This window comes from Zeus faber, assembly GCF_960531495.2.
Source record: "Zeus faber genome assembly, chromosome: 17".
Lineage (NCBI taxonomy): Eukaryota > Metazoa > Chordata > Actinopteri > Zeiformes > Zeidae > Zeus > Zeus faber.
This window is the reverse complement of record NC_137204.1, coordinates 25,632,495-25,658,779: the sequence shown is the minus strand read 5'-3', so window position 1 is coordinate 25,658,779 and position 26,285 is coordinate 25,632,495. Positions and strand designations below refer to the sequence as shown.

General features: G+C 45.7%; 1 protein-coding gene across 1 annotated transcript; it reads right to left on the bottom strand.

The window, feature by feature from the left end:
- Positions 1-560: 560 nt before the first annotated feature.
- Positions 561-25,302, bottom strand: akna (AT-hook transcription factor; the record flags this gene model as incomplete). Its single annotated transcript, XM_080017714.1, has 21 exons — positions 561-849; positions 1,534-1,678; positions 2,226-2,318; positions 2,423-2,533; positions 3,315-3,437; positions 6,333-6,658; positions 9,040-9,172; positions 9,780-10,084; positions 10,951-11,057; positions 11,972-12,272; positions 12,897-13,064; positions 14,734-14,906; positions 15,413-16,106; positions 18,119-18,237; positions 18,361-18,420; positions 18,878-18,981; positions 19,221-19,377; positions 21,924-21,998; positions 22,692-22,992; positions 23,137-24,013; positions 24,924-25,302. The coding sequence occupies 21 exons, from the start codon at positions 25,300-25,302 to the stop codon at positions 561-563; spliced, it is 5,040 nt and encodes a 1,679-aa protein (XP_079873840.1).
- Between the last annotated feature and the right edge of the window lie 983 nt (positions 25,303-26,285).

Genomic DNA, 26,285 nt, shown 5'->3' with positions numbered 1-26,285 from the left:
CAGAGGTGAAAGGTTCGACTCCTTTTTTTTTTTTTTTGATTCGGTCCTCGGCGAGTCACTCGGTGAAAAGAGTTGTTTCCATTTCGCCGCCAGCCCAGGGACGACTTCCCGAACCGGGAGCCGGAGTCGGGTTCCGGCGCCTGGCGGCGAAAGAGGAGGGATTCCCACGGGAATCCTTTTCGGCTCCGTCACGGCTGCTTCTTTTTGGGAGGGCGGGGTCGGGGGTCCGGGACCCGGGACCCGGCGCGCTCCGCCCCGAGTCGTACCAACCCCCTCCACCCCCGGCACGCTCGGTCCTTCTCCACCTCGGCCTTTCCTCCGAGCCCCGGAGTTTGGGCGGTGGCGTCCATCGACCCCCAGAAGACGTCGCAGGGAGCTGCTCCGCCTGCTTCCCCGAACCGGTGGTGGAGCATCCCACTCTCCGCCTCCCAGCCCCAAGACAAATACGTACTCCGAACATAAAGTACCGAGACTAGCTAGCAAAAAAAACCTCTGTTTAGCAATGAAAACAGTCAGTAATAAGACTAGTTAGTACTGAGACTGGTTAGCACCAGGACCAGTCAGTAAATGCAGGAGCGGGACAGCGCGTCCTGGTGGTGCAGGCCGGCGGCCAGGGAGCGGGCCATGTGTCTGGAGGTGTTCTTCATCACCCGCGCCGCCTGCAGGGCCTTGTTGAGGGAGCTGCTCAGGGCGTGCTGCCGGTCGGCCGACAGGGAGCCGCCCGCCCGGCCTCGCGTCTCCCCGCGAGCTCTGACCTTGGGGGACGACCTTCGGACGGCGGCCTGGTCGGCAGGGAGCCAGAGGCGCTGCGGGCGGCCCTCCACCTTCACCACGGGGGTGGAGCAGAACCTGAGGGACGTCAGGGGGTCAGCGTGCAAAGAGCCTTGTGTATCACCTAGGAGATCTATCTACTGTATCTGTCTGTCTGTCTATTTGTCTGTCTGCCTATCCATCCATCGTCTATCTGTCTGTTTGTCTGTCCATCTATCAGTCTATCATCTATATGTCTATCTGTCTGTCTATCCATCCATCCATCTATCTATCTATCTATCCGTCCGTCTATCAATCATCTGTCTTTGTGTCTATCCGTCTGTCCATCTATCTGTCTATCCATCTATCCGTCTGTCTTTCTGTCTATCCGTCTGTCTGTCTTTCTGTCTATCTGTCTGTCTATCTGTCTGTCTATCTATCCATCTAGCCGCCTATCCATCTATCTGTCTATCCATCTATCTATCTGTCTGTCTATCTATCCGTTTGTCTGTCCATCTGTCTGTCATCTGTCTTTCTGTCTGTCTATCCGTCTGTCTGTCTTTCTGTCCATCCGTCTGTCTATCTGTCTGTCTGTCTATCTAGCCATCTAGCACCTATCCATCTATCTATCTATCTATCTGTCTGTCTGTCTGTCTGTCTGTCTGTCTATCTATCCGTCTGTCTGTCCATCTGTCTGTCTGTCTGTCGTTCTTTCTGTCTATCCATCAGTCTATCCGTCTGTCTGTCTATCCATCCATCCAACCATGAGGTGGGGGTACTCACAGTGGACACACACACAGTGGGACTCCACTCAGGACGGTGGATTTGGGGGCCACCACGAAGGCTTCCCCCCTGGTTTCCCCGCCAGGAGCCTGGGTGGTCTGGGTGTCTCTGTGCACCAGCCCCGGCTCCTTCTCCCCCGTGGGCGCTACCAAAACATCACAACACGTCACAAGTCATTTGGAGAGCTTGTCTCCGTGCGCTTTTCCCCGAGAAGGGGCAGAATAATTTACCCCCGGGTTTTCCACAGAAGAGGATGGGGGCCAAAAGCGATCGCATCCTCAAGCCTCGGACAATAAAGTCCCAATGCCCAGATCACACTCACAGTTCAGAGTTTCGATTTCGCACTCAGAATTCGTACGTTTTCCTCAGAATTTTCGGAACGTTAATCTCTGGACACAAATCCCCCCCCCCCCCCCCCCCGCGCACCGCGATAACCTTTTTCCCCGTGGGCCCAATCCTCTCTCTACGCGCATTTCGCCGTCTTCCTGGTTGTAAACGTATAAAGATAAAAGGTTCCTGAATGAAAGTGTAAATCTTCATTGAAAGTGAATGAACATCACTGGGAGAGTCGATCAACAACCAAGCCTAACCCTATCCCAAAAACAAAATGGATGGGATTACATCCTGAACCGAGTGCTGAGAACTGGATCTATCCACGCTCCCCTTCGCCCATCCACGCCACGCCCTCTCACCTGGCTGAGCCCCGTCCCCGCTGGACTTGGAGCGGCCGCACGTCGGGCAGCAGCGACACTGCGAGGAGCCGTCGGGGTCCCTGCGTCCCGTCCCTGGCAGCACAACGACATGACAAAAAAACAAAACAAACAAAAGAGATGAAACACCGTTTGCCGAGATTCCCACGGCGCGTGGATGCGGGTGGTGACCTCCTGACCTGCAGGGTGCGGGCGGAGGCGGGACGAGCAGCGCGGACACAGCCTGGCCCCGTCTCCCGAACCGTCTGGTTGGCCTGCGGGGACGGGGGACCCGGCGGAACACTGCTGCCCTGCCGGACACCAGAGCGGGGACGAGAATGATAATGATAGTCATCATAATCATCATAATCATCATAATCATCATAATCACAGTCATTATAACCTTTGTTTGTATTGCAGCTCTCATACACAGAGGTTGGGGTTCGGAATATTTTGTTATTTTATTATAGTTATTTTTTGGTCATAGGGAAAACTATTTTTTATGATTTTTTTACTTCTAAATGTTGTTAATTACGTTACAAATAAAATGAAAGTGTTAGTACTTGTAAACTGGGGAAAAAGCGGAAAAGACATTTCCCGGCTTCCATCTGCGCGGGCGTGTGTGTGTGTGTGTGTGTGTGGGCCGCTGAAGCTGCAGGTAATGCATGTGTTGTGGTGTGTGTATGTGACAGTAAAAGACGAGGTAAGGTTTGTCCAGTTTAAGTTTAAATTTGCAATAACACTGTAATAACATGGTAATGATGTACAATGTACAGGGCTGTATATTTAATATGATTTTTTTAATGTATTTTTCACTTTCCTTATTGTAGGTGATGTCTGTTGTTTATCATTAGGGTTAGCGTTGACTGCCATCTTTCTATTGTGAACCGTTATATTTTCAGATTTTCCCATATATTTCCATTTTCTTTTTTATGTTTTTCTTGGATTGCTTTAGTATTATTTTTTTCCATTTTTAATAATTAAAAATAAAGTATCTATCTATCTATCTTTCTTTCTTTCTGTCTCTCTATCGTGATGGACGTATATAAAAAGGTCTTTGGCTAAATAAGCAGATGGTGCTGGCGCTCTTACTGGAGGGCGGTGTTCTGGACCAGGCTGAGTCGGAGCGGCTGCAGTTCCCTTCTACTCCAGCAGGGGAAACGTGCCTGGAAAGCTGCGACGGAGGGGTGGAGCGTCCCGGCTCCGAATAACAAGCTGGGAACCAAACACAAATGTGGTGAAGGATAAGAAACAAAAACATGAAACATACATATTGTGTTGTTACTGAACATGACTACATAACCAGAGCAATAACTGACCCTGTGCTTGGAATGACACCTGGTACATATATGTCACTATTACCGATTCGTATTCTTTGGCTATCTGTATATATTTGACAATTTTTATTTTATTTTTACTTATATCATTTACTTATATCAATTTTATTATTATTTTCTTTTTTTCCACCAATCCTCACCATTAAAATTCCTTGTATATATCTAAATGCAGCTGGTGGATTAAACTCATTGTAATTCACATTTTGAATTCATTTGTCAGTTGAATGAAGAGTTAGTGTACTCTGAGTTTCATTGAAAGCAAAATACATACTGTAAAATGCAAGTAAAATACACATATAGTGTTCACACATATGTGTACAGCTTATACATTTTTAACATTTAGGTTCGCTATTTTTTCATCCCAGGCCATAATAATAAATAATAATTACAGTCCCATGTGTAGTAGTGAACGTTTCCAAAATGTTTTATGTGACATCACATTATACTTTTAAACTATGTTTCTAGTCCCTTAGGTTAGCGCAGACGTAGCCAAAAGAGCGGATAGTAAAGTAGAACATGGCTACCTAATACATACATTAAAGGACCATGTCTGTAAAATTTAGTTTTGGGAAGACGTAGTTGTCTCACAGTTGCTTAATATGCCGTATTTTCTATTTGTTAATTCCATTCGACAAGGCGGAAGCGCCACGGCTTTAACATGGAATTATCAAATACAAAATGCGGCAAAATTAAGTAACTTTGAACAAAATGGCTTTTCTCACCATATCATTAAAATAAAAATAAAAATGTAGTCTCCTCAGTAAAGTGGTCACGGGGCTAATGCAACATGCGTCTGCTGACGAGTAGAAGGATTAAACCCCAGTTGTACCCCGAGGCACCTGCATCGCCCCAGGAACTCACTGCTGGTGTGCTGCTCGGCTCCCTGGCTGGGTGTGGACGCCGACCTTTTCCTGGAGGCCGGTTTACTCTGCTCCTGCAGCTCCCCGTGGTCCCTCCACTGTTCTCCTCTTTGCTCCGGAGCAGTGTCCCACGTGCGCCGGCCGGACCTGAGGGTACGAAGAGGCAGGGGCGGACAAACGAGACCAACACCGAGGGGCGGTGTCACGGACGCAGATTAGGCCTGATCTTTAAACTTCACACACGTGCGCCGCGACCCTTAGATGACCCGGACATCACCCCCAGGAGCTGTACGGGTGAACGCAAATGTCCCGATCATTCGGACCGGACGTTACCCTGCCGGCACCCGAGTACCAAGTCTGTGTCGCGTCAGATTGAGCGGTATGTGGGAACAGAGCGGTTGATTGTCCGGAGCATTCCCAGCGAGCGAGTGGGCGTGTTGGGGGTTGATGAGGTCATCAACACGCCTACTCGCCGAGGGTGAAGAAGGGTCATTTACCGCGGTAACATACGAGGACAAAGAAGATCATAATACAGGTTTATGTTGCGGATACGTCCAAATGCATGGACTATCGACGCAAGCCTCGTCCGATATCTTGGGTGCGTGTATAACGCTGCAGCGTCGTTGCATCACGTCCTGCCTCCTTTATGCTCTACCCAGGCTCCGCCCTTCGCCTGAACCAAACAGAGTATTCCCAGTCGGTGTGAACGCGTCTGACACGGCCGATCTCCGGTTGTGTGCTACATGTGTGAAAGGGCGACTCTGGACAATGAGCGGATCGGATTGTCCGGACATTGTCTGGAGTTCATGTGTGAAAGCAGCTCTAGTCTTCATCACACTGTTCATCTGAACTGAAGTGGCCTTTCTCAGTCATGGTTTCAATTAGTCTCAGATTTGCCCTCGTCTTGGTTTAAATAATCTGAATTCCAGAAGGAAGGTTGGAGCTAATCTAGGTCTAAGTGAAGGTTTCAATTAAATGTTTATATTAATGGGTGTGGCCTCCAGGAGGACCAGGGTGATCTGGACTAAGGACCAGCACCAGGACCAGACATAAGGAGCTGACTAGTCCTTCATCACCTTATTCTAGGACTTCCTAGTGTAGAACTCACTCATCTTAAAATAAGCAACATCTCAGAAAGGCTTTTTTTTTAATTCTGGATGAATTTAAGTAGGAGGATTTAGTCCTGATTTAGATTAATCCCTGTCTGCAAAACCGCCCAATCGTTTGTTTTGGTTATTTTTATTGTCTTTTGGTTACTTTTTTAGGTTTTTATTTATTGCTTAGCAACAGTTTTTTTGCATATTATATACACACACACACACACACACACACACACACACACACACACACACACACACACATATATATATATATATATATATATATATATATATATATATATATATATATATATTTTTTTTTACTTTACTGTTGATTATTGGGTTTATTCTATATTTCCACACCGTTTTCCATCCTCTAGTTAGCTGTGAGATTTAAGTTATTATTATCGCCTATTTCTGAAGACAAAATCACAAAATGCATGATGAAGATTAAAAAAATAATAATAAAATTGGTGTTTCAATTTCGGGTCCGACTTTAACACTGTTCACTCTAACCTGGACACAAATTACGTGGTTGAATCAGTCCTTATCTTGCTTTTCAGAAATTTGCATTGGAAAAAAAAACCAACAGGGGGCGGGGAGACAGCGGAAAAGTTAGCGGAAGAGTGAGTACTTTGTGCCGTGTGTTAGGAAGGGCCGACACCGACCTGATGGGCTGTGTGCTGAGGTGCGTGTCGCCGCCCTGGTTGGAGTCCGACACCTGGGCGGGACCAGGAAGCCGGGCTGGCCTGATGGGTTGTGTGTCGAGGTGCATGTCACTGCCCTGGTTGGAGTCAGACACCCAGGTGGGACCAGAAGGCTGGGCCGACCTGATGGGTTGTGTGTTGAGGTGCATGTCACTGCCCTGGTTGGAGGTCGAAAACCAGGCGGGACCAGGAGGCTGGGCCGACCTGATGGGTTGTGTGTCGAGGTGCGCGTCGCTGCCCTGGTTGGAGGTCGACACCCGGGCAGGACCAGGAGGCCGGGCCGTCCTGATTGGTTGTGTGTCGAGGTGCGCGTCGCTGCCCTGGTTGGAGGTCGACACCCGGGCGGGACCAAGAGGACGGGCCGTCCTCAGGCTGCTCTCCAGACGCTCCTTCAGGCGGTTCACCTCAGCCTGGAGGTTCTGGATCGCTTCACTATGATCAGATCGGATAGAAAAAGAGAATTTAAAGAAATACAATATAATAAAATATCGACAGGTCGACAGGTTTAGCTAAAACAAAGAACATACAGTATAGATCTGCAGTGCAGTAGCAGGATAGTTGTGAAAAATAATGACAATTAACGGCATTATGAATATATGTGGCAGTTCTGCCTGCCACAAGTGGAGTTTTCAGGGACCTCAGGCACAGACACACAGAAGACGATGGGCTGTAGACATCAGTTTATTGTAGCGAGGAGGTCAGTTGGAATTAGCCAGGAGCAGATGGAACATGTCATGACAGGGCTCCTACCTTGAGTGTTTGTGTGAATGTGGGCTTTAACCTGCCGCTTGTAGCCAAACCAATGAGCAACTGGTATGCAGCTACCCTGACCCAACCCCACATAGCCCCAACGCACACGAGGCTGATATACAGAGACTCCTATTTTTGATAGACTCCACATTTTGTTGTGTTGTCCGCACTTTTAAACTCCTAAATAGTTGATGACGCTGTTCAACATTCCCTCAAAACACAAGAACAATGAAGAGATTGCCCCATTCAGCAGGGTGTCAAGTTCCGTTCAGCAGGGTGTCAAGTAGCCATGTGACAAGTAGCCATGCAGCTCTGTTGGTCCTCCAACTATTTGCATTCTGGGAGCTTGCTGAATGAAGCCAAGTGTGGGGGAAAACTTTGAAGGTGATTATCTCAGAATCACAGTTTGCCACACCCTTGTCATTAAAAAGTCATAGCTCTAAAGATATTTGCTTGATTGGCACAAGTGACACCTTGCTTTGAAGCTCTGATTCTACACTTCCAAATTATGGAAAAGAGAAAAAAATTCAAAAGCCACCAAATGTAGCTAAAGTCTGCGGTGGGTCACATATAATGGCAATAAAAATAATAACAGTAGTAGCGGTAGTAATAATAATGACAGTGCCAATAATTATTACAATAATGATATATAATATTAACTGAACATTTTTTTTTTTACATTTTTTCTTAGAATTTTAATAAACTAAAAAATTGAACAAATCAATAATAAATACATGAATAAATGAATAAAAATACAATTACATAAAAACAAAGAAAAAAAAATCTATTTAATAAATATAAGTCATTTAACTGAGGGGGAGCTCGAGGAAAGTTCAAAGTTCAGCAGGGGCCATACAGGACATACCTTCCATTCCCCAAACCCTCCTTGCGGTTATTAACGTGGATGTGCATTCTGTCACTTTCTCACAAATCCACATAAACACGCACACGCTCACGCACACCCACACACACAAAAAAAGAGTCCAAATCGCATGCTAAAACCCAAACATGGCTGTCACTGCACAAACACACATGCTCTTCAGTGTGTGCAAAACCAAAATATGCGCTCGCGGTCCGAGTACTGTACACACAAAACTGTAAAAAATATAAAAAGACGCACTGCAAAAAAGAAAGGGTTTGGAGTGAGGAGGTGACTGGTGTTGTTGTCAGAGCAAATGAAAACAGAAATGAATACCGATGCATTTTAATAAAGAGGCAGATCCGAGTCGTGCAGCAGCACATCATGCAGGACACACCACACAATACCTCCAGCGGCAGCGTCTCTGGAGCAACAAGAGAAAGACCAGGAGAGATGTGCCTCCGTTTGACTGGACGAGAGGTCAAAAAGCACAAACATCCGGCAGAGATGAGATCTACACTCTGTGCATTACAAATCAGCCAAAACTAAAACAAGGGACTGGGAGACACGCACACTTTTATCATCCTTTATTTTTACCACAATATAAATGTATCTCACCATGTCTTCTTATTGAAGGTGCGCAGTTTGGCCCAATACGATGCAGTAGTGTCATGGTTCGGCAATTTTTTTTAAACTATATATACTATATATATATTTATATATTTTTTTGTTTTTATATATAATAATGATTGTATATATATAATATTTTATATTAAAAAAAAAGAATGCCAGAGAATGTATCTCAATTTTAATTTTGATTAATTTACCATAAAAGAGTGGATAAATAAAAGTATAATCTAATTAGACTTAACAAGACATAAGGAATATGAATGTATTTATTGAATATGTGCATGTATTTATTTGAATTTATTTATTTGAATGTACTTAATTATCCCCAAAATAATTTTTAGATGTGATAAAATAATTTTAAAAATTAACCAATTTTTCCAACCCCAAATCATCCCGTGGCCGGCCAGATCGGACCGCCTCTGTGGGCCCCATTCGGGCCCGCGGGCCGTGCCTTTGACCCCCCCCGCTCGACACAGCGCCCGCCAGAAGCACCTCCACTCCCTCCACAGGGACGGAGCCGGAACTCAGGCCTTATTTTTGGGCAATGTCGCCATGGGAGCGCAGACACACTCACTTGCGGTTGGTGGCCTGACCGGAGGTGGGCGCGTGGCGGGGGTCGTCGTGGTGATGGGAGGCTGCGGGGGAGGAGCTGGTGCGGGCGGGGCGGCCGCTACGCCGCTGCTCGTTGTCCGGCGACCCGCTGTAGGCTGAGGGTGGAGGAGGAGCAGTTAGATATTCGAAGAAGGAAAAAGGGGAATCTACGAGGGTACGAGGGTTCACGAAAGTCACAACAATAACAACAGTAATTGTCTATTTAACACAAGCTTCATTTCTGTGTTGGGCAGCAATAACCATGATAATCAAAATAGCTTCAATTTAAATTTAAAAATAAAAGCTGATGAATGTTACGATTCGGGGTCTGTGATTTATCTCATATGGGACGGAGCGGTGACGGAACCTTTCTTTATTTTGTATTAGGGTAATTATTATTATTATTATTATTTTTATTATTATTATTATTATTATTAATGATAATAATAGTAATAATATTTGTATGTATTTATAGATCTTATATGTTTTTTTTATTTATTAGAGACGAGATGGGGGGCAACCCTCAGTTTAGGAGTGTCAATCAAATTTTAAGTCAAGGGCAGGTCCCCTTTTTTAACTGTTTTTCCCCAAATCATCTCATGATAATAACTAAATGAGAATACTATAAAAATATTTGTATAATTTTCATATATATATATAAATCCACATAAACACACACACACACACACACACACACACACACACACACACACACACACTCACTGTGATCACTGTCCTTCCCAGAGTCGCTGCTCGGGCTGCCAGGCCGGGTCCAGCACGGCGGGGAGGCGGAGCCCGCTCTCCTCTCCCTGCTCCAGGGTCTCATCGGGTGCCACTCCCTCCTGGTCGGCCTGGGGAGCCCAGGCCTGGATGTGGCGCCGTGGTGCAGGGGGGAGGGTCCGGAGGGGGAGGAGGGGGAGGAGGGTCCGGAGGGTCCGGAGGGGGAGGCGGGTCCAGAGGGGGAGGAGGGTCGGGAGGGGTGGGGAACAGGCTGCCCCGAGGGTGAAGCCGCCTGGTGGAGAGACCCTCTGCAGAACCGGGAGAAGAGGAGGCGGAGGAAGGAGGGTGGAGGAGGAAGAGGTGGTGGAAGGACAGGACACAGACAGGAAAGTCTCAACAAGGAAACATGGCCGTCCTTTTGGGGGAAACACAACGTGTGTATCACAGAAGCAGTCGCAGCTACCACATAACCACTAAATATCTGATCGAGATCATTTTCTAGAATCGTTGGATTCGACAATCATGTGTTTTGTTTCGTATGCTTTGAAGGAATTTCAAAACAATGTTAAAAATGTTGCAACAAATTTAAGATTCTAAATCCTCCGTTTGTGACATGCAGTCACACAAGGATGGTGCAGTGCAATGATACAGGGCAAACTTTGAAGGCTGTGCAAAACAAAGTAGGAATTAGAAAATTAAAGAAAATAATATGATCTAAATCAGAAGAGATTTTTTTCCAAGAAAAGCTAATGTGAGCAAAACAATATAATACAAAATATAAAAAAAAAAATATATATATATAGGCATAGAAACACAGAAAATAGGCAAAAAATAATATATACATATGTATGTAAAAAAAAATATATTGGGTGAAAGATAAATTACTGTCTCTAAAAAAAATACTTTTATGTTAAAATATACAACACTAATACATGTCTCCTTCCTGAGGTAGACATAAGCACACGAGTTTATACTGTGATACTGGCATAAAATAGACAAAAGAGACAATAACATTGTTAATCTCATGTGTTTGTATATTATTGTAATATATGTAATATAACTACGACCCTGACAAGCCTATGCATCAGCGCGTCAGTGTGTGCGTGTGTAATTTGGGGGATGTGCTGCAGTGAACATGGGTGGGGTGGGGTGGAGCAGCAGTGTTTTTACTGACCTGCCAGGCTCCCTCTGGTGGACGGGGCTGGGAACTGCACCCAACATCAGCCGCCAGCTCTCTGAGCCCACAAAGCCGCTGTCCGTCTCTGGGGAGATGATCCCGTCCTGGAGAACAGAGGAGACATTGACACACAACTACACAGACTCATTATCATTATTATTATTATTATTATTATTATTATTATTATTATTATTATTATTAATACAGTTAGCAAGACCCAGATTACAAAGTGTGATTTGCTTTGAAACACAAAGGCCTGATGAACGCCTCCAAAAACACGGAACCAGGGTCTATGAAGGCCAGAAGAGAATCCCCTATCTAAGAATATGGGAAAAAATATGTATTGTGTTTACAAAAACACACTGATGTTGTTTTATGTTGTTTAATCACACACAACTCAGATGTTATTTCATGTTTTATGATGTTTCTTGGGAGTTTTGAGGTTTTTTTGGATACAGATCTCTGTGTTTAATATCCACTTACATATATACACACATACGTACAGTATATATGCATGTGTGTGTGTGTGTGTGTGCATATATATATACAGATACACACACACACACACACACACACACACACACAAAAGCACACACACACACATACAGTATATACCTGTATATATACATACACACACATATAGTAACACGCATTATACAGATTTATTGGGATAAAAGATCATTACATTCAAAATAGAGGATGCATTTTAAATATTACAATTATAAAATATTGTGTAACATATGTAAATAAATTTGTACATTTAAAATAATATGCAGTGTATTACTCAGGCCTTTATTTGAGCCTCACGCCGGGGGGGGCGGGGGGGGGGGTCAATTTCCAGGGTAAATATGAACAAAAGGCCTGTGTGTAAGGGGGGAGTCTGTCAGTCTGTCTACTACGTGTGTGTGTGTGTGTGTGTGTGTGTGTGTGTGTGTGTGTGTGTGTGTGTATATAACCACGTCTATCAAAACAAGTCACATTAACTGTCAGTGGAAGGTGAATGATTTGGGCTGTAGACCTGGGACAGGGCCCCGCGGGGCTTGGGCTGCAGCCTGGAGCTCCTGGTCTCCGAGGCAGCGCTGTCCCCCAGGCTGGTCAGGCTGCTGCTGTGGGACCTCCCATCCACCTCCACCAGCCTGCTCCTGCTCCTGGTCCTTGCCGCGGGTGGAGGAGTAGGAGGAGGAGGAGGAGGGCCGTGGGCGGAGCAGGGGGAGGCAGGGGAGCGGACCCGCCCAGAGTTCCCAGCGGGAGGGTTGGACTCCCTGCTCCTCTGTAGGCCGTTGGGAACGAGGGCATCCTGGTGACCGGGTTTCGATCGCCTGTTGGCAGGTGGACAAGTGCAGTTGAACCAACTAGCTCAGGGGTTTTTTTGACCGCTGTGCCGTGAAAAATGTTCAAATGACAGAGACACAAAAAACAAACAAAAAAAAAAAAAAAGAAATATGACATGCTGGTGGAGCACGGAGCCGCGACTATTTTAATATTTATCTCAATGTTTAAAAATCAAACTCAGTTTTGAAAATGCATTGAGGCAAAGAAAACAACTCCAGGAACATAAATGTATATAATCTATAATGCTATAATCTCATTTTGGACTAAAAGAGGAATTTTCGATTTTTTCGGTTGTTCACGCACAGCCAATAGCACAGCGCTGCGAAATGTGCCGGTTTGGGACGCGGTGGGTCACTGATGTTAAAACAAACAGTGAACAGTACACAAAAAATATATATACACATACACACACACACATACACACACACACATATATATATATACGTATACATACATTATATCCAATGACAAACAACAGATATATCTGAACAATAAAACATTTTAAATAATAAATAATAACTAAAAACTGAAAAATTGGTTGTATATAAAAACTGACAAAATAAACCTGGCAGTGAACCAGAAAGACTAACACAGATAAACCACAGACTGACCTGCGGTGCGGGAGGCGGGTCTGTACCCCGACACCTCCAGGTTGGTGGTGGTGGTGGTGGTGGTGGTGGTGTGTGCCTCCTCCGTCCAGGCCCCGGTCCAGGAACCTGGGGAGCTGCCGGAAGCTTTGGAAGCTGGACATGGAGGTGATGGACGCCGGCTCGGAGGGTCTAGATGTGGATCAGTGAAGAAAACATGGATGACGTCATCAAATATGTGCCGCGCACGCACGCTTACACACATTTTAAAGTGCATTATGTTTTCCGCCGTTCGGATTTGTTCATTCCATTTGGACAAGCGGAGGAGCCACCGCTTCAACAAATACAAAATATAAGTGTCATTGGTTACGTGGTAATGTAAAATGTGCGTGCCAAACTAGAAAACGCGCTAAAACTCAATTTGATAGGGTACTTTAAACGCATATTATGAAAAATGTAAAATAAATAGAATAAAGAAAGAAAGAAATAGAAAGAAAGAAAGAAAGAAAGAAATAAAGAAAGAAAAAAATAGAAAGAAGGAAAGAGAGAAAAAAAGGAAGACTTATAAAATAAATAAAATAAAGTAAAAATAAATCCAAATATGACAAAAAAAAAATCACCATCATTAAATTTAAAAACTTGAAAAAAACAAACAAACAAAAAAAATACATATATATTGCTGCAGACCCCTGGCAGTTCCATCAAGGTCCAATAGGTGGCAGAAGACCTCTACGGGGTATACATTATCTGGCTGCAACAAACAGCTGTGATTTTATCATTTCACTTGAAACTTGCTGACAAATCTTGCAAATATCACAGAAAATTCACGCATTAAAGAAAAGAAGAAAAAATATATTAAAAACTGTAGAAAACAAACAAACAAACAAACAAAAACAACAACATCGTTTCAGCATCGACATTGCGACGTTCCTGCTCGATTCTGCTTCTCGGTTGCTAACTTTTGCATGTTTCCGCCGCGCTCTCCGACTCGCTCAAGTCGTGGTGCCGCGGCACGGTAACAGGCGGCAGATGTCGTAACAATCCATCCAATGAGCCATTTACCAAAGCGCGACGTTCCCCCCGTGTTTGTTTGTTGCCGTGAAGCAGTTCTGCCACTGACTTGCGACACATGGGGGTGCGCGCACACTTCTGTTTACATCCTGGACCATGGCTGACCGCGGCAAAAGCTCCAAAGCTTTGCCTCGCTTCACCAAATTGTAATATCTTGTTTTACTGATATGGTCCCATTATTTATTTCAATTGTTTTGGTTTGTCATTGTTTTTGTTGACCTTCCCTTATAAGAAAGAGTCGTATTGATTTTCACAAATGAAGGGAAAATGAGACCTTCTCGTCAGAGTTGACAGCTTACTGATTATAGCCTAACTGTGCCAGGAATAAAGACGTTATTATTTTTATTCTGTGAAGATGCACTCCCCGACAAAATCACCCCCAATCGTTCTAGGATGATTAATTCTTTCCAAATAGAGCTTTTCAAGTCATCCGGTGGAAATTCCTGTATTTTTTTTATATTGCAAAAATAAATAAATAAATAAAAATAATTATTTAAATTTAAATATTATTATTATAAAAAATATATACACATTATTATATATATATCAAAAAAAAAATATATATATATAAAAATATTGCAATGTCAGTTTTTTCCTATTCTCTGCAACCCTATACTGCATATGCATCCTGCAGACCCCTTGCAGCAGGCGGCAGCAGACTCTCGTTCCTGAGATAACAAATCACCATAACAGAGCTGTCAAATTAGCCGGCACAATAAAGATATTCGGAAATGAGTGAGGGTGGGACCTTCTCTCCGGAATGAAATGTTTGCTGGGTGTGTTTTCTTACTTGTCCGCCAGGAGGACGAGGTCTTGCTCCTCAAGTCTGAGTTGGAGGGACGCCAGGTAGAGCGCCATCTCGTCCTCCATCATGGACTCCTCCACCTCGCTGTCCTCGCTAGCCGAGCTCACCTCCCCCACCAGCCTTCCACCCGACTCCCCAGACAGAGGCAGCACCGGACTCTTGAAACAATAACGGAATAACAAACAGAAATAACAACAAGTAAAAAGCTAGCCTGGAGAGAAAGAAACCTAAAACCATATTTTGATTTTAGATTGAAATTGTATTTTTATCATCCCCCCCAAAAATGTAATGCTTGCTGAAAAAAAAAAAAAAAAAAAAAAAAATATATATATATATATATATATATATATATATATATATATATATATATATATATATATATATATAAAACTTTTTTTTTTTTTTTTTTTAGAAAAGGATCAAATTCAGGACCTTTGCATATTATTATTATTGAAAATGGTGTTAAAAAGTGGAATCATACAACCTTAGTTACTTATTGCGAATAGGAAATAATAATAACATAAAATAACAACTATGATGATAATAATAATAGTTACAATAATAATAATAATAATAATAATAATAATAATAATAATAATAATAACAATTATAATTATAAAAAATATTATAATAATTATTATAATGATAATAATGCCAGTTGTACCTCAGGCTGCGGCAGGGAAGATGTCATGGAGGAAGGGGTGGGGTGAGATGGAGGAGAGGGAGGAGCCCTGGAGATGAACTTCCCCGGGTCCTGGTCCATCTGCCCCTGGTCCCGCCCCTGGTCCTGCCTCTGTTCCTGCCTCTGGTGCACCTGATCCTGGCCCTGGTTCACCTGCACCTGCCCCTGGTGCACATGCCCCTGGTCCCGCCCCTGGTCCTGCCTCTGTTCCTGCCTCTGGTACACCTGATCCTGGCCCTGGTGCACATGCCTTTGATGCACCTGCCGCTGGTGCACCTGCCTCTGGTCAACCTGCCCCTGCCACTGGTCCTGTCCCTGGTGCACCTGCACCTGCTCCTGGTGCACATGCCTGTGATGCACCTGCCTCTGGTGCACCTGCCACTGGTGCACCTGCCTCTGGTCCACCTGCCCCTGGTCCACCTGCCCCTGGTCCACCTGCCCCTGGTCCACCTGCCCCTGGTCCATCTGCCCCTGGTCCACCAGACCATGCCCTTGGTGCAGCTTCAACTGCTGCACCTGCTGCTGGTCCTGGCTCTGGTGCACCTGTGCCTTGTACACCTGCGCTTGGTCCACCTGCTCCATCTGGTCCTGGTCCATCTGGTCCTTGCACTGCTCCACCTGCTCCCTCAGCTCCTCCATGCACGTCCCACACTGGAAGATCAACCCCTCCAGCTCCCTGACACCGGCAGAATTAAAGACTCATGAATATACTGTTCCATCAAATTCAGACTTCACCTCCATGCACAAATGAGCATGAAGCAGACTTTTGAAGAGCTTTTTTAATACCACTTTGAGGAAAGTTTAAATTCTATTTTGCATGATGAAATTAAGCAGCATCGTATATTTAATGCACTCATTATATGTGTATACCAGAATGTATACAGGAGATATAACTCAAAGTACTTTCACAAAAAGTAAAAAATAAAAACAGAATTGAAGTGCAGGAAATTACAAAATAAAATTACAAATCCTACCCCCAAAAATAAATTATGATAATCTTTTATAATATAATATTTATGTTATGAATTATATTATTCATATTATAAATATGAAATGATATCATGTTATGTTTTTATATTTAATTATATGATATGTATATAATATTATAAGTTAATAAATCATAATCCTATTGTAATATTTATACTTATATTATAATATTTTATTATAATGTACCGTAAAGTGCTCGCTTCCAATTAAATGCATGTTCCCTGTTGCAGCTCCACTGGCCACGTCATTTCTATTACTTTTCGACATTACTTTTTTGTGAGAGTTTTGTTGTTGCGTAACTTCTTTAGACTGGGTGCGGCTACTTGAGCCTTTTTCATAGAAACACAAGATAAAAATACATAGAAATGTTTCTGTAAATAGTGCAATCAATTATATGAGCCTAGTGAGCAAGACCGTTTTAAATACAAAGAACACATATATATGTAATACGGAGAAGTAATGCAGCACAGTACAAACATGTCCCTCCGACCGATTTCAACAATTACAGTTGTAGGAGGTTTGGACAGAATTGCGATTAAATCACCAATTGGCGAACGACTCCATCGATCGTGATCTACATTGATGACAAACCACTGTTTTACTTTTTTATCCGCCGGGAGAAATCCGAGCACTGAAACAGCGTAAGCGCAGTTTAACGTGTTCTGAAACTGGAGGGAGAGCGAGAGAGGGAAGAGGGGGAGGGGGGAAAGAGGGAGAGAGGGGGCTCTCGCCCTCTCCGCTCAGAGCTGTCGAGTAACCACGGATGATCGGATCTCACTTCCCCGATCTACAGGCCCCCGCAGAGAAGTTAAGGGGCAGGGTGGCAGGTTCTCAGAAGAAAGCAAGAAAAAAAAAAAAGGCACACGCGGGCGGCCCGCGATCTGCGCTCCGGCCGTGCACACATCGCGGTCAAGTTCTAGATAAGATAAACCTTTATTCGTCCCACACCGGGGGAATTTACATTTCCTCATGAATATGCAGATCTTGCCCAGACGATCCAATACCTGGATGGTAGGGCACCATGGGGTCCACGGGGCATTAATGGGCAACCGGGCAGGTACTCCGGCACCCCGCCACCCCTATGTGCCTGCCATTCTATATGCAAATGTTGTGACTATAATATAGTAATATATTATGTTCTGGTCTGGAGGACCCCCTAATAAAACCGTCAATCGCTGGCGGGCAGCGACTGACATTTTGCACCATCGCCCAAGGCCAACGTTGTAGCTCACGTCACCATTATATTGTGCCGCTTGGCGGGGTCGGCCGGTCAGACACAGCGGGGGAGACACAAGACGTTCCGTCCGTGTGAAGCCCGAGTCGGTCGCCGCCACCGCCTGCCGCGGGGCTTACAGCAACACCGGGGTGGAGGTGTCCAGTCGGAAAAACAACCCCCCCGGGACGGCCGCGTCCCTTTTGACGACCGACTTCTCTTCAGACACTCGCTTCCACGCGCACCGGGCGCTCGCCTCACTTCCCTCGCTCAGATGACAACAACCCGCTAATGAACTTGAACCCCCGTCTCCCCCCTCCCCCCACAGCCATACACATACAGTTTTACACTATTAAGTTATTTTTTGCAGACTACTATAAAAACATATTTTATACAGTTTAAGCTTTTTTTATTTAACTTTTTTTCCCCCAGCGAAACCATAACGTTACCGGTAATTAATAACAGAATAAATCGAACGACAACGTCACCTGTTAGGATCAAAGGGTCCTATTTCGGCAACTCTCTGCTGGCGAAGCCTGTGCTCGTCCCTGGCCTCAAGATAACCTCGCTCCAGACAGTCTAGTCCCTGGACCATCTGCGAGAGACCCTGCACATCAGATCAGATCAGATCAGATCAGATCAGAGCAGATAAGAAAAGTCTGCTTTATTAAATGAGAACGTTTTGAAGGGTCATGAACTCCATCTTAACTGCACTGCTCATACTGTTTACCTTCAGCTGCTCGAAGGGATGGAGCTTCCCACTCTTGATAAGGTGCTCGAACGTCTGAACCTTTTAAAACAACAAAAAAATTAAAATTAGTATAATTCCAAATTAATTAATTCAAAATTAATATTATTTTATCAAGTATTAAATTGGGAAGGTTTTCAGCTTCTTTCTTTTTTTTTTAATAAAATGAAATACAATAAAAAAAAGTAAAAAATTAACTGATAGAAAAAGTATTAAACCCATAAAATACAATAAAAACAAAAATAATAAACTTAGAATTAACCAAAATAATTAACTGATCAATAAAATAATATTGAATAATGAATGGAGATATTCAAAACCAGCATTTAGCTAAAGTAACACCGTCCCCGTGGTATATAAATGCAGATCCCTACAAGATGTTCCACAAGATGAAGTCTCCATTCTCTAATGCTATTTATTCCTGTAGAAGGTTAGGACTGTGATATACGGTGCAAAGTGCAGTCAGCGCCGAACACTCAATGACGTAATGCCGGTGTACCTGCTGGAGGAACTTGGAGGCCTGCTTGGACAGAGTCCTGGTGGGGTTGTGTCCTTCACTTCTCCTGGAGGAGTTTGACACCAGCGAGGGGGCGGGGGAGACTCCTGCTGGCAAAAAAAATACATTTAAATAAGACGGATCTGCCGACGGTCAAAGGCATTGTTCTCCGGGGGCAGGTTCATCAGATTACACGTTGAATCGAGATATGATTTATTCTTACTTTTAATTAAGCACGATGTGTATAATCGAAAATAAATAAATATAAATAAAAACTCCCTTGCAAGACCATTAACAGAGGGCGGAGGCTACGTTGGAGTGACACATTTGAACAGATGGGCCGTACTTTGGTCTTCGCCGGGTCGGTTCGGGTGAGGTGAGGCCGAGCTGATCTGGGCTCTCAGCGCTTGGGGGAAGTTCAGGGTCATGACCTTTGAACCGTCCGGGTTCATCTTGGCCTGGACGCTGTGGCTGGGCCTCGCAGGGTCAGAGGTCAGGTTCACCTGGGGGGGTGGGGGTGAATAAGAGTGAATTCATTTTCTTCTATCTTACACCCTCAGGATTTCTTTAAAGAATGGAGTTATATTCCAAAATTACAATATTCCAATTTTGATCATGAAATATTTCCCTAAAGATTAAGAAGTTAGATAAGTTGATGGGCGACCATCTGCAAAGGTGAGAATAACATATTATTCAAGGGAAGGGTGCTCACAGCATCTTGTTGTTGAGGCTTTTGGCTCCATTTGGGCATCTATTTAGGGTCTGCACATTAAACGCACTTATGATCGTCCCCTTTTCAGGGAATTCCAGCCCCCATTGTCCCTTTTTGTGGTATTTTCTCTTTAAGGTCGACCCTCCCTCTACCGCGCTGTGGAATAAGGGGGTTGGCAGATGGCCGCTTAGGAGGCGGATGATGCGAGAGGAGGGAGGTCGCACCGTAAGCCGATTTTAATTAGTGCTGATGGTGCAGCACCGCGCACTACGGAAGCAATGGGAATAAGAATGAGGCCCATGCTTCTTCACAATGATGCTGCTGCTTCTTGCAAGCGGCAAAAAGCCGACACGCCCCACTTTGCAACGGTGCGGTCCTGCGCTAAATTAAGCATGCGCAGGACAACATTCGGTGTTGTTTCGTCACTCGTGGCTGGGATGCACCAAAACACCGTCAAACCACACGCTGTAGGATTTAGCCGGACGGTGATCGCTCGGCGCGGGATTCTGGCTCACGCCGTACGAGCCGAGACTCAAGACGTGCGATAATACCAAACCAAGCTGATGCTCTGACAACAACGGCTTCTGACAATCTCCAAACGAAGGACTACAGGATGACGGGGCCACGCCCTTATTTGAAAAAAAGGAATTTTGTTCGATCCCATTCGTGCACACACTATACGGCGGTAGACGCTGTACCAGTCCAGACTTGAAGACATAAGATAACGTCAAACCAATCTGATATTCTCACGCACCCATACAAGTTCCACAAGTCCCAAAACCATCCCCAGAGTTTTTGACCACCTTAAATCACATCAGTTTTTTCAACGCCTTAAATCAAATGAGTTTTTTGACCACTTTAAATCAAATAAGTTTTTGACCACATTAAATCAAATGAGTGCCTGGGACAGTCCTGCCTAAGTTCTCAAAATGACTTTCAAAAGACAGCATGACACATCTAAAGACTTTATTTTCCACCCCAGTCGTGCACACACTATGGGATTCAGCGAAAACGAAATGTGTGATCACAGGGGACCAGACGAGGGATGCTCATTTAGGATTGTTTTTCTGATCGATGGCCGACCCTCGTTAATCTATCATTAACCGTTATCCGGCAATATTAAATTATTAGGGCACTGCCCCCGGGGGGAAAAAAGACGGTCATTTTGTATATATATATATATATATATATATATATATATATAAAATATATATTTATAAAAAAATGATACATAATATATGCGGTAATCGTCACAGCCCTAGTTACACATGTCGCCGCCATGAGTTGTATATGTAAGTAATAGATTATATTGCCTATTTTTCTTTTACCATGCAACACCATTAATTCCTTAATAAGTAAGTATTAATCGGTCAAAATTCTTATTGTCAGTTAACAGTTAATTATTAACATCCCCGGATCTCTTTTTCCTGGTGTGTCACGTTCAACGTCACAAACACGCCGGAAGAGGTGCATGCCGTGGCTCCGGTGTGCTCAGGGGGGGAAAAAAAGTAGAAGCAGCACGGACTATCCGTGGCCACGCCGCGTACCGGCGGCGCTCGATGCCGAGTGCTGTAGGGACTACTCTTGTTGTGCTGTAGGGACTACATTACATTACATTACATTTAGCAGACGCTTTTATCCAAAGCGACTTACAATTATTCAAACACCGACGGACGCAGCCATCAGGAGCAATTAGGGGTCTAAGTGTCTTGCTCAAGGACACTACAGCATGCTAGCAGGAGGAGCCTGGGATCCAACCAGCAACCTTTAGATTACTAGATGACCAGCTCTACCTCCTGAGCTACTGTCCCGCAGCACCCGGACTACTGCTGTGGTGCTGTAGGGACTACTGCTGTGGTGCTGTAGGGACTACTGTTGTGGTGCTGTAGGGACTACTGCTGTGGTGCTGTAGGGACTACTGCTGTGGTGCTGTAGGGACTACTGCTGTGGTGCTGTAGGGACTACTGTTGTGGTGCTGTGGGGACTACTGTTGTGGTGCTGTGGGGACTACTGTTGTGGTGCTGTAGTCCCTCGGCGCCCGACGGGGAGCTTGGGGGTATGGGCGGTCCCCACGGAGCGATCCCCACACTCAAAACATTTCATGGTCGCGCATGCGGAAAAAAAATCAATGACCTCTGATTTTGATTTTGGATTCTAGGTCGGATATGAAACAATCGAACGATACACGGATATTTGCGTCTATCTACGCGCCAAGGGGCGATGGTGAAGGGGTGGAAACTAGCGCATCTACCCAGGTGCCATGTTTCCAACACAGACAATCCGAGCCGGAGCCGATAAATACCCGCGAATGCCGCCGGGTAACTGCAACACAAATACCTTGGCTTCCAGACGCAGACGATCAATGGTGTTTTCCGCTTCTGCGTACTTGGTCAGCAGCCTGTTGTAGTCCTCCTGTGCAGCAAGCAGGGGAGGGAGGGAAGGATGGAGAGGAGGGAAGATTGGGGAGAGAGGGAAGGATGGGGTGAACAGAAGAGGAACAGAGAAAACAGTTTGGGGAAAGTAAGTAGGAGGTAAGGGCACAGACGGAGAGCAAGGGGAGAGAGACAGGGGAAGAGGCGAAGAGGACCAGCAGGAGAAAAACATGACCAGATTAACACGATGAAAACAAAAGGCTTCAGACTATTTTGGGGATTTTTTTCTTTTTTTTTTTACAGATGTCAAACATTTACCAAAGGGATCTTAGTATTTCATTTTAAGCGACAGCTCATCTAGAAGGATGCTGGTTTGAAACCTTAAAGGATAAGTTTGATATTTTTCAACCTTATTAAAATTATTATTAAAATGTTGATTTCCATCATCCCATCAATGGGGAAAGTTTAACCCTTAAAAAAACCATGAGATCTTATTTTTGAAAACCGGAAGCTAAAATGAGGATTTTGACTTATGTAATTCAACTGTTCAGGAATAAGTGGAACGAGTCACTTCGGACTAAAAATCATGCGCTTCCAATTGTTTGGACTCTGCTAGAAGGCAGAAACATCTGAAGATTGAGCTGGAGAATGGAAGACGTCACTACTTGAATGTGAGCTCTAGTTAACCAGCCAAGCTGTTTTTGCTGATTTGAACGCGTCCCCCGTTGGTTACCTGGAGCTGCTCTACGAGCTTCGTGGCCTGCTGAGGACATCTGAACTCCTCCGGCACAGCGGGGCTGGCGGCGCCCACCTCCGGGCCCGCGGACCCCGGCGTCGCTGGGGGTCCGTCGGCGCCAGTCAACAGGACCTCCCGCACTATGTCAGCGGGGGACTTGAAGCCCACGTGGGCTTCAGCCGGCGGCAGCGTCTTGGTGGAGTTCCTGCTTTTGGGGGGCTTGTACTCACTTTTAGGGAAATGGACCCTGGCCTCCACCTTGGAGAAGTTTGGCGTGCGGTAACTCAGAGTTCCCCTCCTGCCAAAATCCCCCCCCAAAAAAAACATTCATATTGAGTTGGTTGTATAGACCGTATATCTACTGCAGCACTATCGAAACCGAACAATTAAAAAATGAAGAGTTTGTCAGTGGGTAAACTGCGGTTGATTGGCCGAGGTTTACCTGGCCTCATCCAACTCAAGGTTAATGTTACGGACTCGGATCTTGGAGAAACCGGCTCTGGGAACCATGCGCCTTCTATCTGGATGAGGGCTCTCAAAGGCTGAATCTGGGACCGCCGCCTGGGGCCTCCTGAGGAAAGACGTCCTGGAGGAGGAGGAGGGCTTCTGGGAGTGCTGCCTCGCCTTCCTCGGTGCAGCGGCGGGGCGATGGCGCGAGTCGCGGGGCGACTTTGGCTGCGCCCCCGCGGGAGAGGCCGCCGCCAGGGCGGAGGGCTTGAACTCCTCCTTGCCCGCCAGGTAAGGCCAGGGCAGCTTCGGGGCCTGGCTGACGCGGCTGCTGTACGACTCCGTCAGGCTCTCGGTGAAGCACGTCTCGGGGAAGGTCTCGTCGATAATCCCGGGGGTGTTGGCCAGCTCGTCCGAGGTGAAGTGGAGGAGATGGGGGTAAACGTAGGCCCTCGGCGGAGAGGGAGAGCGGGAGGCCGGGCGGAGATCGGGCGGGGAGGACGGCGACGCGCTCCCAGACCCGCACGGGTCAGAGTCGGGGGTGCCGGGCGTGGAACTCCCTTTCGAGTGCCCGTTTTGCGCCGCGTCCGCCGGTCGTCTTGAGGAGCATGTCTCGCCAGCGTCCCCTCCCATGACGCCGCCCTCAGCCGAGATGTCTGCGTTCCCGACTCCGGATCCATTCTTTTGGCCGACGCCGTCCCCCTCCGCGTCGCCGTCGGCCACTTCCTCCGCCGCAACCGGCTGCCGGTCGCTCGGAGGGAGGCGCGGGGTGCTTTCGCGCTTGGTGGGATATTTTCGCCCCTTCTTTATCGACCTCCGCCTCGGCTCCTCATCCTCCGTCCAGACCTCAAAGCTACCCGCCGCACCCCGATCTGAAAAATAGAGATAAAAAGACGGCAAAACGCATAGTTGAAATTCAAGCTGAATATTGCGATGAATGCTGTTCAGCCAATGTGTGGGTCCTGTGTGCAGTGTGCCGATGGCACATGTGTCTATGTTCCCATTTGAGGTAAGAGCCTTTAAAATCCATATTCCTTGGGAATTCCTTGGAATGACATAACCATCTTGAAGACCTCTATGCCGCCCTAAACCACATTACTCTGTTTGTTTTCTCTTTCCTAAGAGCAATCAAGCGCTTTTGTTCTTGAATAATATTTTTAAAACGTTACCGTGAAAAACAAAGCGCAAGGTGAAACCTTTTTGCTGTGGGCAGGCAGGGCCTACAGAGGGTATTTGTATCAGTGCATGCAAGACGTAGTTCATTTGCAAGTGGAGTTCAAATTCTCAAGCGGCAATGCCAATGTTGGACGTCACCAACACCCCTCTACAGAGGACAACCTGACCACGTTTTGAGCTACTAAACAACAACATATATTTGACAAAACACCATCCAGAAATGAATGCGCGTAGCCTCTTCCTATAACACCTACGGTAATAAAGGAGAAGACGTAATCACAAGGGTGTACAAGGGAGTGTGTGAGGCAGATGCTGGCAGCGTGCGTGTGGGGGGAATTGGGATTATACAGCAGCAGAAATTGGGGGTTTGTGGACATACCCCCAGTTTCTGCGGGTGTACGAGGTCAGAAACTTATCGTAGTGCTTCCACAGCTAGCCACGAGCCGTGCAGCTGCACAAACACCTCACGTGGCCACAAGAACATTTTGAGGCCCAAAGCACCGCAGGCGCAGAACAACCCCCGAATGCGTGCAGGAGCCAAGAGCCCACAGAGCAAGCCCACGCCCACGCAAACAAGTCCCCAAATGCAAACTTCAAAAGACTCACAGGGTGACAAGGGGTGCTTCTCCTTTTCGGACGTGTCGGTGTGGGACGGCGATCCTGAGTCCCGCCGGTCCGTCACGTCACAACTCGGGTCTTCTGGAACCGCCATGCGGCTCCAGAGCTGCTCGTCTTCTTCGTCTTCTCCGTCTTCTCCGTCTTCCTCGGTGTGACTCTCCCAGAGCTCCGCCTCCTCCAAAGCCTCTTTCAGCCCGATGATTCCGTCCTCGTCCATCTGGCTGTCGAAGTCCTCCTCGTTGTCGGTTTTCACCTCTCCACCGTCGGCCTCGCCCTCAGAAGCGGAGGAGCTGCTGGTTGAGGTGCGCATCGGGGCCGGGGTCCAGCACAAATCCCCGGCGTTGCCGTTGGCTCTCACAGTTCCCATGTTGATCTCCAATTCAGCTCTTGGCCTCCAGGGCGTCGCGGCTTTAGCCAGGTACGGAAACTCGGAGCGTCTCGGCTTGGTCTTTTGGCTCCTCACCCAGGACCACCTCCACAGCCATGGCTCAAATGTTTAAAAGGTTGCAAGGCGTGGTGTTGGTGTTGCTTGGAGGAGTAGAACTCAGTGCTTTGTCTTCTGTAGGGAGGAGTCGGCTAGCTGGACCAGCTTGAACACCGTTCCTGCAACAGGGCAAAAGCAGTAGGTAACGGTCCATGTACAGTGCGGGCATTAGAGGTATCAACTTGTACAGCTTGTAGACTTTTTCTTCTATAGCTGGTCTTAAACATTCTGTTTTCGTGTTCAAGTGAGAAGATAAATTCACCAAAGTGTAAAAGGAACCCGCAAAAGTAACTGAAAAAAACAACTAACCTATATGATTACGCAACGTACAGTCTGAGAAGGAAGGAATTCCATTTTGGACAGTGTTCATATCAGTGATTAGCGAATAGTGATTATAAATACGGATGACGGACCCAAAGAACCACAGAAACAGAGAACAACAGACGCAATGTTCCTGTTTTCAGAATCTCACACACGTTTTTCCACAGACACAACTGCAGACCAATTGATAGCACATGCTGTAAGCCGTTTTTGTTTTGTTACTCATCAGGGACAATTAACACAGCCTTAATGGAATACCATAACATTTTGGAAAATATGAGTCTGTCCCTCTCTCCTCACCGCACACTTAATCTCTCAATAAGATTGTTGATTATCCCTCTACAGGACAAATATGGGCAGTTTAAATGCCTAATGCTCCCGGAAGGATTGAATGCCGCAATAAAAAAATAAAATCTGCAAATATTTCTTTTTATGCGTCACCTATCGATTGATCATTCACAAAGGTACTGAGATTTGTAGTAGGCCTATTTCAAGGCGGGCTACATTTAATTTATGCAACTTACTTAGTGCAACCTATTCAAACA